Source organism: Macrotis lagotis, chromosome 5 (assembly GCF_037893015.1).
Source record: "Macrotis lagotis isolate mMagLag1 chromosome 5, bilby.v1.9.chrom.fasta, whole genome shotgun sequence".
In the NCBI taxonomy this organism is placed as follows: domain Eukaryota; kingdom Metazoa; phylum Chordata; class Mammalia; order Peramelemorphia; family Peramelidae; genus Macrotis; species Macrotis lagotis.
Window position 1 is genome coordinate 56,625,427 of NC_133662.1, and position 12,948 is coordinate 56,638,374.

Sequence of the window (12,948 nt, forward strand, 5' to 3'; positions counted from 1 at the left end):
CCCTGATAAACAAAATATTCTTGTTTAAGGAATTTGAATAAGGATAAGAAACTAAAGAAGAATGTTTATTAGAAAATAGCTAGAAGAGTGTGGTGTATCTTAAGTCAAGAGATGAAAGGATATCAACATTCTGTTATTGGCGATATCCAAAGCTATACCCAGTCAAGCCTGGTTAACCCAAGTGATGACAGATTCATTACTATAATGGAGATCAGGCCACAAAGGCTATCAGAGACTGAAGGTCAAGAGCAAAGGAATGGGTTTAATATGAATGAGAAAGTGGACAAATTACAAGTTTTAGTTTGTATTCAGAAGGTAGAAGACCAAAGTTCAAACAAATAATAAAGTTTAAGAGAATGTTAACACATTAATTTATGACTGCAATGGAATGGGCAATGGGTTGGAGTTGAGAAGTTGTGTTCAGACTATCAGTCTGTTATTTCTAAATCCCCTAAGAAGATGATGGAGAATGCAATGTAGAGCAAGACTACTGGTTACATATTAAAATCAGTGAAAATTTTGAAATAATGACATTGAAATCATGTATACATTGTGAAAAGAAAGCTTTCATTTTCAAACAAATAATAAAGTTTAAGAGAATGTTAACACATTAATTTATGACTGCAATGGAATGGGCAATGGGTTGGAGTTGAGAAGTTGTGTTCAGACTATCAGTCTATTATTTCTAAATCCCCTAAGAAGATGGTGGAGAATGCAATGTAGAGCAAGACTACTGATTACATATTAAAATCAGTGAAAATTTTGAAATAATGACATTGAAATCATGTATACATTGTGAAAAGAAAGCTTTCATTTTTGGTTTTTAGAGCCCTTTATAATCCAACTTCAACTCTTCTTGTAAGGAAGGTTCTAAATTGTTCTCCTTCATGTACTTTGTGCTCCAGCCAACTGGCCTACTTGATGTTCTCCTAATGCATCATTCTATTTTCCATCTCGGTGCCTAGAATTCACTCACTCACTCTCATTCTCTCTGTCTCTCTCTTTCTCTCTTTTTCTCTCCCTCCCTCCCTCCCCCCCTCCCTCCTCACCCAAAATTAACCTCAGATGTTATCACCTAACTACATCCCAATTGCTTTGCTATTTAATTCAAAGATATTATATATTTGCTCTATGAATATGTTGTTCTTCCCATCTCCAGTAGAATGTCAGCTCCTTTAGAGAGGTACTAACTGACTTCACTGCAGCAGTGAGTCTAGTACATAGTAAGTAGTTGAGGAAAGAATGGTAGTGTTTGTGTGTTGGGCTCCCTGGTGGGAGGATTGAAGAGTACCTGTGAAGTACTGTTATTATCCTCATTTACATTTGGGGAAACTGAGACATACAGAGAAGTGACTCACTGCCCAAAGTCTCACACATATGTGTCTGAGACCAGATGTAAATTTAGGTCCTTCTGACTTCCAATTCCAATTCTTTATCCACCGTATCATCTTAGGAAATGCTAGTTGAAACCTTAAGGATGCATAGTTTTTTGTTTTTTGGGTTTTTTTTTACCATGGAGTGTTAATTCCAAAGGTCACAATGGAATGGACCATGTAATGTATGAGAATAGGGTCAGTGGACCTGGGGAGAATATAGGGTATAGAATAAGAATGTACTTCTAGGGCAGCTAGGTGGCACAGTGGATAGAGCACCAGCCTGGAGTCAGGAATACCTGAGTTCAAATCCGGCCTCAGACACTTAATAATTACCTAGCTGTGTGGCCTTGGGCAAGCCACTTAACTCCACTGCCTTGCAAAAACTAAAAAAAAAAAAATTTAAAAAAAAGAATGTACTTCTGGAACAAAAAGTAGTCTAGGCATGTCATTTGCAACTCCAACCAGAGCACCAGGTTTGGAAAAACTAATAAAACAGGATGTAGATGAATGTCTTATGATATTTCCCTGCAGGATTTAGAAAGTATTCATGTTAGAGAGTGTACATGTTCTGTGCCTCTGTAAATTTTCTTCCCAAAGTGTCCTTTGGTCTTTGAAGAACCTAGGTTTCTGAGTCTAGGAATATAAAAAAGGTTGCCTGCCTAAGGTTAGTTCCTCAGGCATCCTTTGTTTCCTGGAGAGCAAGTAGCATGTGTAGTGAAAAAACACTGGATCCCTGATGTTCAGAGAGACCTGAGTTCAAATTTCAGTTATGGAATTTATTTCTTGTGTGAATCTGGACAAGTCATTTTCAACATAGAAGCCCTAAATTCTTAACTATAAAATGGGGATAATGATGCCTTAACATAACCTTAAATATGTTAGCATTCCTTGGTGAGAATCATATGACATATACATTGTCATTTTGAAAATTTTAGAACCCTACATGCATGAGATATTTTATTATTGATAAAGCTAGGCTTCTGAAATAGAGGACCTGTTCGAGTAATCATCTTTATGATGTAATTAAGGAAGATTTTCTGTGAGATGAAGATTTAATCAGGTCTTTCTATTCTGATATTTCTAATTCATGAAGGAATTTAAGGATTAAAGATAATTTCTGCCTAGAAACAGTATTTGAAATTTAAGATTGGCTATTAGGTATTCTCAGGTAGCTTCTTTTTACCAAAATATTTTAAAATGTCTAATAGTAATTTAAAAATGAGAGAAGCACAAATATCATGCATCTCATGTTAGCCTGTTCTTGGGGTGATACCATGTTAAAAAGTAAATTCTTCATTTTCCATTTTAAAGGAAAATGTAAAGGTGAACCAACATTCTCCTGCTTCAGGATAAGCAAAGATACCCAAGCTGAGTACACAGGGAAAATCCTTGTCCTCATATTCTTTAAATATAAAGAAGAGGGTCTTTAGTTGAGATACTTACCTTTAATATTCAAGTAACTGAATGTTTTCCAAAATGAATTCTCTGTCCCTCTACCAATGCAGCTTGCCAGCATTCTGTTCATTTTATTTAGTGGCCTTTGAAAGGTAGTATAGCTGAAAATTTTAATCTGATGATAAGCCTCCCAGAACTCAGATGGTCCTTAAAACTGCCAGGTCTTATGCTGTACTCCGCAGAACTATGGTAGTTAATGATGAAAATAGTAAAGCTATACATAACTTTACTATTTTCATATATATATGTATATATATACATATATATATGACACAACTGTGCTTTAAAACAGTTTTTTATATACCATCATTCTTTGTATCTCTCTTCTTTTTATAGGAAAGGATGTACTTTTAATAAGAGTAAATAACTGGAATGAAAAGATTCACTTTTTCATACATTAGGATGAAGTTTTGATCAGAAGAGGTAAGAATGAAATATTTCTCTTGAACACAATTTATGTAGAACAATGCTTCCCAGAATATTGTTTTCTAATTCTAACTTAAAATTAATTTTTCTCTGAAATTAACAGTTAAAAATTATCTGCCCCTTAGAAGTAAACTCTATATATTTGTAGAGATGAAAAAATGTCTCTTCTGTTATTTCTGGGGTCTATTTTATGCCCTGCAGAGGAAATCAGTGCTTTGTTTTAATAAAATGTAAATTGAAATTTTCAAAAATGCTAATGTTAGATGACATTCTGTCTTGAACTCTTACCAATGATTTTTGTGAGATTGGGGAAAATATTTTTGTATTTTCACAGCATTTGAGAGTACTCAAATATTTTAATTTTCTAGTGGCATTTGGTTAAATTGAGTTGGAGGCTTAGCATTCTTTTAATTTTTATTTTATCTCTACAGATCATATTTATTTTAATATTTGAAACAAATTTTTAAGTTGATTTTCTTCCCCTCTTCTCATTAAATTTTTCTTTATTAACTGGACATTTCTAGCTTTATCTTCTGTGTATAAAATTAAAAAATGACTGAAGTCCAAGCGATGGTAGAATTCTCTGTGGAGCTACACAAGTTCTACAATGTTGATTTGTTTCAAAGAGGGTATGTATTATTTAATGATTAAAATCATTTAAATTTCTTAAGTTTTATTTATAGAATCGTTTACTTTTATAGTCCATGTGTGTACAAATAAATAGTTTTAGTGAATGTTGTTTTTTTAGTAGTTACTTAAAAATTGTTCTTACAACATGTATTTTGAGCAGCTTAGAATGTTTTTAATAGTATTCCACATATTGAAAGTGATACACAAGAATTGAAAAAAAGAAATCATCCTTGCCTTCCATAAATTTACTGTTTAATTAGGGATACAAGCATGAAACAGTTAACAATAAATAACATAGAATTTCACAGCTGAGTAAGAAGATTGTGGCCTGAGTGAGCTACAGAATTTATTTAAGAGCAGAGTGGATAGGAAAAGCTTTCCAGATGAAAGAGGCACCAAAGAGCAGAGTTTTAAAACTGGGAATTATTAGCATAATGTATTTGGAAATTAGTATGATGTTTTGATGGGTAATAAGATTAATTTGGGGGCAGCTCGGGGACAGCTAGGTGGCATAGTGGATAAAGCACCGGCCTTGTACAGGTGTACCTGGGTTCAAATCTGGTCTCAGCCACTTAATAATTACCTAGCTGTGTGGCCTTGGGCAAGCCACTTAACCCAATTTGCCTTGCAAAAACCTTAAAAAAAAAAAATAAGACTAATTTTGCTGAAATGTAGATAGAGTACCTATTAGTAATTACTGGGAAATAAAATTGGAAAAGTTAGATTGTGACCAGTCTCTAGAGGGCCTTAAATATTTGGTTAAGGTTTTTTGTACTTGATATCATTGCAAAGCCATTGTAAGTTCTTGAGCAAGGGAATAATAGCATAATCCCAGGATTGTAGAATCAGAGCTTCCCTGAAAAGTCTACCCATTTCTCCTAATTCCTCCCTCCCTCCCATGACAGCCCTTCAAAAATATGAAGATAACTGTGCTTAAAAGCACCAAATTTTGATTTTTTTTAATAGTTGAAAAGGAACCTCAGTGAGCTTCTACTGTAGCATATGCCTAAAATGGTAATATTTTCCTCCTAAATTCTTTCATCTCTAGGATAAGAATTCCCAGTTCCTTCAGCTAATCATTTGATGGTGTATAGTCTTGAGAGCTTTTGTCATTATTTAGAGTTTTATCACTGTCTTCTTAAAAATACATTGCCAAGGGGCAGCTAAGATTGCACAGTGGATAGAGCACTGACCCTGTAGTCAGGAGTATCTGAGTTCAAATCCAGCTACAGACACTTAATAATTGCCTAGCTGTGACCTTGGGCAAGTGACTTAACCCCATTGCTTTAAATAAATAAAATTTTAAAAAAACTCATTGCCCAGAATTAAACAGACACTCCCAATGAAGTCTGGCCAGACTGCCTCCCCTTCCCCTAGCCATTGTGCTTCTTTTTCATATAGCATGTAATATCTAGCTTTTTGCCTACTCACAATTACTTCATATTGCTTGAAATCTACAGACTTATATTGATTTTGCAGGTCACTAAACCTCCCATATCTTTTTTAGATGAACTGCTTTCTACCTCACTTCTCCTATATTGTACTTATGAAATTGAGTTTGTGAACTCAAGTGTAAAACTACATATTTCCCTGTTAGATTCCATTTTATTGAATTTGACTTAGTATCCTGGCCTTTTGCAATTTTTTTAGAAATGATGATATTAGAACAGAGATTCTCTACTATTAGTTCTACCTTTCTCCCATGTGATCATATTTTCCCTCAGTAGTCTTAAATATAATATAATATAAACAATTGCTGCTTTCACTTTTTTCTTTCTGCTACAATCTGGGTTTCTATTTTTCTCCTTCACTGAGAATTTGGGAGACTAAGTCTAAGTTCCATAAAGGTGGCGATTGTATATTTTTTAAGTCATGAGTAGTATCTTGAATCAGTAAATCAAAATATTTATTTAGCACCATTTTGTGCTAAACACTTTGAATACAAAGAAAAAATGAAACTGCTTTTGCCATAGGTAATAAGAAATACTTGTTGAATGAATTATTGTCTGTAATTATTATTCATTGTATTATACCTTACTATCTTTTTTCTTCATTTCTTCCTAAAATCTGGTAGATAATTTGAGAAAGCTATTATTACTTAGAAACATGTACGCATTCAGTAACCTTTAGTGGTTCCTTATTACTTCTAGAATCAAATATAAATTCTTTTTATCATCCATACTGAAATATATCTTTCTTCAATTAATGTTCTTTTTGGTCAGGCAGACTGGACTTTGTTGTCATTGTTCCTCATAGACAGCATGCCATCTTCTGACTCTAAGCCTTTTCCATTGGTTTATCCCCATGTTAGGAACATACTATCTCCTCACTTCTGTTTTCTAGAATACCCTTTGCTTCAAATATCTTTGTATCAGTTATAGACATCTTTGTTTAAATTACTTTGTATTTATTTTTAAATGTTCATGTTATTTTTTTCTCTGGTACTCCTGACTCCAAGGCCGGTGCTTTATCCACTACGCCACCTAGCTGCCCCCAAAGTCACTTTCTATTTTGCTTTTATATTCCCATAGTCCAGCACATTGATCTTTGTTCTTAAACACCTGTCTTTTATGGTACAGTCTTAATGTTTTGTTTGAGAGTTTTAAATTGTTATAAAATAATAACTTCTTTTACTTGACATTTCTAGTTTCATTAATTACATATATTTGAATGATATAGAATAAATTGCTGTATGCTTTTCCAATTTATTCCCAACATTAAAAAAATCAGAAAATGTAAAAGTAAAAATTTTCAAGTCTCAAGAAACTTAAATATGCTGACTCAGAATTCCTTAAAAAAATTTTTAATAACATCACTTAATAGGATGTGAAATGCTGTTGTTTAATTCACTGCCTTGCACACAGTTAACACTGATGAATTCAAGTTATATTTGTTAAAAATCAGATAGAAATTCTTTTTTTTGTCTATGTAGTTCAGTGACATTCCTTTTCTTGTTTCCCTATGTTTATCCCATTTGGGGTTTTATTAACATTGTAATAGTAATAGTTAAGTTTCATATGATAAGGGCACAACTAAAAGGAAGTCCAAAGCTTGAGAACAGGAAGATATATTTATCTTGTTGGCAATAAAAAAGAAAAGTGTTACATTTAAAAGTGAGACATCTGCATTGATATAATTCAGATTAAAATCCATTCTGTTTCAATAATAGATAATATAATTTTTAATGTGAATGTCTTAGGTACAGAAAAAGATTGACCTATAATTAGAAAGGAATGTTAAGAGAGCATCTCGTTTAGATGGGGGTAATCCAAAACTACATGAAGACAGATGAACAAAATTGTTTTAATGAAATACTTCTGTAACCAAATGTTAAATTTCATCATCCATCTAATTATTTATTTACTCAAGTCTGACATTAATGTTAGACAGTAATTTATTTTAAGAAAGGAAAAAATTCTTAATTCTCTTTCCTTTGGGAATGCTGTATAGTTCTGGTTTCCATATATTAAAGTTGATAAATAATTTTTACCTATGCTTATATTTGTTTCCCTTTTTATATAAAGAGCAAAACAGATGTTAAGAAATCAGCAACATGAAATGGAATAAAAAAATTGTTAAACCATAAAAATGTAAAATTATGATTTGAAAAGACCAATGATTATAATAAATTGAAGATAATTTAAGGTTTCATTATAGTAGGAGGATAGTAGGAATATAATGTAGAAAAGAACCAAAATCTGTTTTCAGATTTTCTGTATGCAAAGAAATTGTTACATAATTGGGGCATATCCAGATATAATGTCATTCAGAATATCTCTATGTCAAGACTATGTTATTTTAGTCCTTAAATATAGGAAGATATGATAACATTAGGTAGCTGTTCTCTATTTTAAGAAAAGAGATGATACCAGTCTTATATAGACTAGAAATTGGGAAAACCTTTCTTGTTTTTACATTAAATTGCTAAGGAAGGAAGAAGGCATAGCAGAAGATCACTGGACTGGTAACTATAATAGCATTTGCATAGCACTTTGAAGCTTTAACAGAGACCTATTTTATAGTTTTTCCTCTGAGACAAAAGGAGGGTAAGTGACTTGTTCAAGGGCCCTTCAAGCCAATAAGTATCTGAGACTGGAGCTAAACTCAGATCCTCATGAATTCAGGTCCAGTTCTTTATGACTGAACCACCTAACTGCCTAGTAGTTGGAATATTCATGTCAGGCATCTATGAAAGTATACTCTCTTTTTATTTGTTAGTGCCAAGTATCAGTTGCTGTTGACCAGTCATTCTTGGTAACCCTACTTGGGTTCTTGGCAAAGGTATAGGAATGAGGAAACTGAGGCAAACAGGCTTAAATGGCTTACTTAAAATCATGCAACTAGTATGTGTCTGAGACCAGATTTGAACTCAGAAAGATGATTCCTGAGCAGCTAAGCAACTCAGTACAGGATCCCAGAGTTGCAATCAAGAAAACCTGAGTTCAGATTCTGTCTCAAACACTTACCAGGTTCATGACCCTTGGCAAGTCACTTAACTTCTCAGCCTCAACTATCTCATCTGTAAAATGGGGGTGATGTTAATAGCATATACCTCACAGAATTGTTGTGAAGATTGTTCAGTCAGTAAACATTTTTTAAGTTCCTTTTATGTGCCAGATACAGCATTAGGGACATGAGAAAAGGTAAAAGACAGTTCCTAATCTCAAAGAGTTCACTCTAAAGGAGGAAACAAGGTGAAAATAGGATATTATGTACAAATAGAATATACACAGGATAAATCAAAGGTAATCATCACAGCAAAGACATTAGCATTAAGAAGAATCGGGAAAGGCTTCTTGTAGAAGGTAGCTGGGACTTGAAGCCAGGGATTGGCAGTTAGGAGGCAGGGAATCCCAGGCATGGGAGACGGTGGTACTAGGCACAGCAAGGAGTCCAGTATTACTATATCACAAAGTACCTGGGGGAGAGTGAGGTGGGAGAATGGGCAGGTTATGAAAGAGTTGGAAAATAAAAGGAAGAATTTTATATTTGATCCTGTAGATGAAGAATGAGATGGGGAGGGGTAACATGATCATGATTGTATCTTAGGAAGATTATTTGGCAGTTAAATGGAGGATGGATTTTAGTGGGAAAAGACTTGACAACATTGGATATGAGAGGTGAAAGAGAGGAATCTAGATGACAATGAGGTTGCAAACCTGGGTGATTGAAAAACTTGTGGTGCACCTAACAGTAAGAAGGAAATTATGAAGAGGGGAAGAGGTAATGAAACATGTTTTGAACATACTCAGTTTAAGATGTCTCCAAGATCTCTACTTTGAGTTGTCCAGTAGACAAAGATGGGAAATTGGTGATCAAGAGAGAGAAATTAGGACTGGACAAATAGATTTGAGAACCATCAGTATAGAAAAGATATTTAAATGCATAGGAGCTGAGGAGACCACCAAGTGAAATAATATAGAGGTGAAAAAGAAAAAAACTCCTAAGTCAGGGTTTTAGGACACCTACAGTATCCTGACAATGACCTGGACAAAGATCCAGTAATGGAAACTAAAAAAGGAATGGTCAGATAGGTAGGAAGAAAACAAGGATAGTGTAGTATCACATAAATCTAGAAAAGAACTTACGAATCAGGAGAGGTTGATCAACAGTGTCACAGTCTTCAAAGAGTTCAAAAAGAATGAAAAGTAATAAAAGGCTCTTAGATTTGGCAATTAAGGCATCATTGATAATTTCAAAGTGAGAGGATCATAGATTGTAGAGATTTTAGAAGAGAGGAAGAGGAATGGAAGTCTACCTGTTGTGGAATAGCCTTCTCAAGTAGTTTAGTCACAAAAGGGAAAGAGATGGTATGAAAGTCAATGGTGATTAATTAAGAACAAATGTAAAACTCTATAAACTTTAAAGAACTAAATAAATATTATTGTTTTTATTGCAGTAAAATGGAATCAGATTAACAAACATATTTAATGATATTTCCTCTGAGTTGAGAATTAAGAAGCTGGAGTTACTCTTGAACCTAGAGAGTTAGGCTCCTGAAGATGGAAGCCTATGGTCTTCCTTAAATAACCTTGACTATCAGGAGCCATGATCTGAACTGTCACCTCTGACCTTTACAATCAAAGAAGAGTAAGGACCCCTGCCCCCAGCCTAGGATGGGGAGGGGGCTAGAGGGCCAGAGACCCTGGAGAGCTAAGCTGGAGGTAGAAGGCATGTCTTTGTTCTGTTTACCATTAAGGGAGTTCTCTTTAAGCACACTATTCAGTTGCTAACAAATCCAAGATAAAACAGAGTTGAGGAAACATTTGTTAAGTACCTACTGGATGTAGTACTCTGTTCTTGGCTTTTGAGAGAGTTCAAAGGTTAATTAAGAAATGGTCCAGGGGGGCTGCTGGGGGTGGCTTGGTGGCACAGTGGATAGAGCACCTACCCTGGAGTAAGTAGTACCTGAGTTCAAATCCGGCTTCAGACAATAATTACCTAGCTGTGTGGCCTTGGGCAAGCCACTTAACTCCATTTGCCTTGCAAAAACTTTAAAAAAAAGAAAAGAAAAAAAGAAATGGTCCAGGCCTTCCAAAGTTGCTTATAAACTAATGGAATATGAAATGTAAATACAGTTGACTATGATAGATCCATAATTATTTCATTTATAACTTCATCAGACATGGACTTGAAGGCTATGCCATTACGATTCAAGTTCTGGTAGAACTTTCAGTTATATGTTCTGATACAGACTTTAAAGTTCCCATCTGAGAAACATCCTAAATTCATCACCAGGTTTCATTAAGACAAGAGAAAGAAATCAAAGGCATAAATTATCCCTGGATATAGGTAGCATGAGAGGTTTCCTTCAAAAAACCCCAGACAAAAAAGGAAAGCAAGTAATTGAGACACATGAGCTTCAATAAAGTTAACAGGACATAAAAACCTCTCCATCAGATAAAGATGACAAAAAAAAGGAAAATGGCAGTTGTTGGAAGATCTGTAGGAAAACTAGTGTTCTTAATTACATGCTTCTTTATTCCCACTATCTTTTTTCCTATCTGCCTCCTGTTTACTTACTTTCTTTTATGTTGTTTGAATTTAAATCTTAAATTTCTCTTTTATTTACCAGTTTTTCCTCTCTGTCTTTCTTTTTCCCCAACCCAATTAAGCTAGTGCTTAAAAGTCTTAAAACTGTTTCATTATGCTCTTGCTCAGAACTTTTCTTTTTCTGTGTCCTCATTGCTTTTTTTTTTCTTTCCAGTCTGTTGTGAATTTTGTTTGCTAACATCAAAATGCTGCCTGTGGAAAATCCTGTCTAGGCTCTTTTCATTTAAGCTACAGTTACTATGATTCTACATTATGTTGACTACACTGTGGTTTCTAAAAGATGATATGAGTCCTACTTGAAGCACCCAGTTTCTGTTCCTTTTGTTCATTAACTTGTTAGTCTCACTTCTTGGATCTAGTAACAAAAAGTACTTGGTAATAGACTTAAAGGAAATTTTTCATTTAGTTAGGAAATTAGAAATTAAATCTTAAGTTTATATTGTTTTGTATGAATTCAGTTGTCACAAATAGATTTACCAATGACAAATTGAAAAATAAAATAATGTATTCTTGTAACTTTGTAGTAAACTTTTAATTGACTTTTATAATGGGGTTAACTTTAGCAGCTAGGTGGTACTGTAGATAGAGTACCAGCCCAACCATGGAGTCAGGAAGACCAGAGTTCAAATCCAGTCCCAGATGCTTGATAATAATTAGCTATATGACCTTAGGTAAGTTTGCTTAGTGTGTCCTGATTCATATCTGGTCTCTGAACCTAGATAGTTATGGAAGAACAAGTGAGGCTAGTGACAGCACAGCACCCCCTCATTCAAATCTCAAAACATCATCTTCCTGATGTCATAGTCTTCAAAAAATGAAAGACAACAATTTGAAAGCTATATTTGTTTCATTTTCTTTATCTTTCTGTTTAAAGGGTAAAACTTGAACTCCCCCTTCTGTTTCATTTCTGTTACTACCTTGGTAATGAAAACAATAGAAAATCACTTTAATAGAGAAGAATTGTCAAGCAGATGGTCTATATCTCATATTACATAGCAGAAGTCACTTTGACCCAGACCTTTTGGGATTCCAACTCTAGTCTAGTTTTATACATAAGCAATTTCCATTCTTTAAAGCCATGCTATTATCTCTTAATTTCTATGTGTGACAGCTGAGTGGTACAATGGAAAGTGCACTGGCCTTGGAGTCAGGAGGCCTGGATTTCAGATATTTGATAACTTACTAGCTATGTGACCCTGAGCAAGTTGCTTAATCTTGATTGCCTTATATCCAGGGCCATCTCCAGTCATTCCAATTTATATCTGGTCTTTGGACCTAGATAGCCCTACACCACCCTCACTCGAATCCAGTTCACAAGCTTGTTCACCTCCCTGTTATCATGGTCTTCTTCAAAAATGAAGGATAAACATCATCATTTATTTCTGTGTCCTCAGTAGAACTCTTGGGTGTTAGTTGCCCTTAGGGTTTTATACATTCCTTCTTTTAGGATGGAATCCTTTTTCAGGGAGAGCCAACTCTTTCCCTAAGCAAGATCAGTTTCTTCTTGGATGAAGCTCCCCTTTTCTTACCTCAAAGGCCCAGTTCCTCTTCCAAGCCATTGTTCGTTAGTAATACCCTCCCTTTTTTGCAAGGTTAAGTGACTTGTCCAAGGATATGCAGCTAGGTAATTATTAAGTGTCTAAGTTTGCATTTGAACTCAGGTCCTCTTGATTCCAGGGTCAGTGCTCCATCCATTGTACCACCTACTTGCCACTGTAATACCCTTTCCTTTCCCATTCTGGGCTACTGTCCTTCACCTCTCTTTTCTCTATTCTTCCATCTCTTTGCTTTTATATTATTCTTCTCTAATCCCCTCTCTTTTTGAGAGACTAGAGGAATTCCTATCCTTTCATTACTTACCTATGGATTTTGTAAGAGTACATAAACTAGGGGCAGCTAGGTGGTGCAGTGGATAGAGCACTGGCCCTGCAGTCAGGAGTACCTGAGTTCAAATCAAACTAAAGAGATGAAGGAAATGGAGAAAATGTCTGTGTATAGCTGCACTGGA

The 12,948-nt window shown here is 34.7% G+C and overlaps 1 protein-coding gene across 5 annotated transcripts in view; it reads left to right on the forward strand.

Annotated features, from left to right (window-relative positions):
• The window catches only part of FAM135A (family with sequence similarity 135 member A), a 115,881-nt gene that overhangs the window by 20,873 nt on the left and 82,060 nt on the right, over positions 1-12,948 (forward strand). For all 5 annotated transcript variants that reach the window (XM_074237301.1, XM_074237300.1, XM_074237303.1 and 2 more), the window contains exons 2-3: positions 3,168-3,254; positions 3,782-3,886. In XM_074237301.1, coding sequence (XP_074093402.1) covers positions 3,810-3,886 — 77 coding nt within the window. In that variant the 5' untranslated portion in view covers positions 3,168-3,254; positions 3,782-3,809. The remainder of the gene's footprint in view (positions 1-3,167; positions 3,255-3,781; positions 3,887-12,948) is intronic.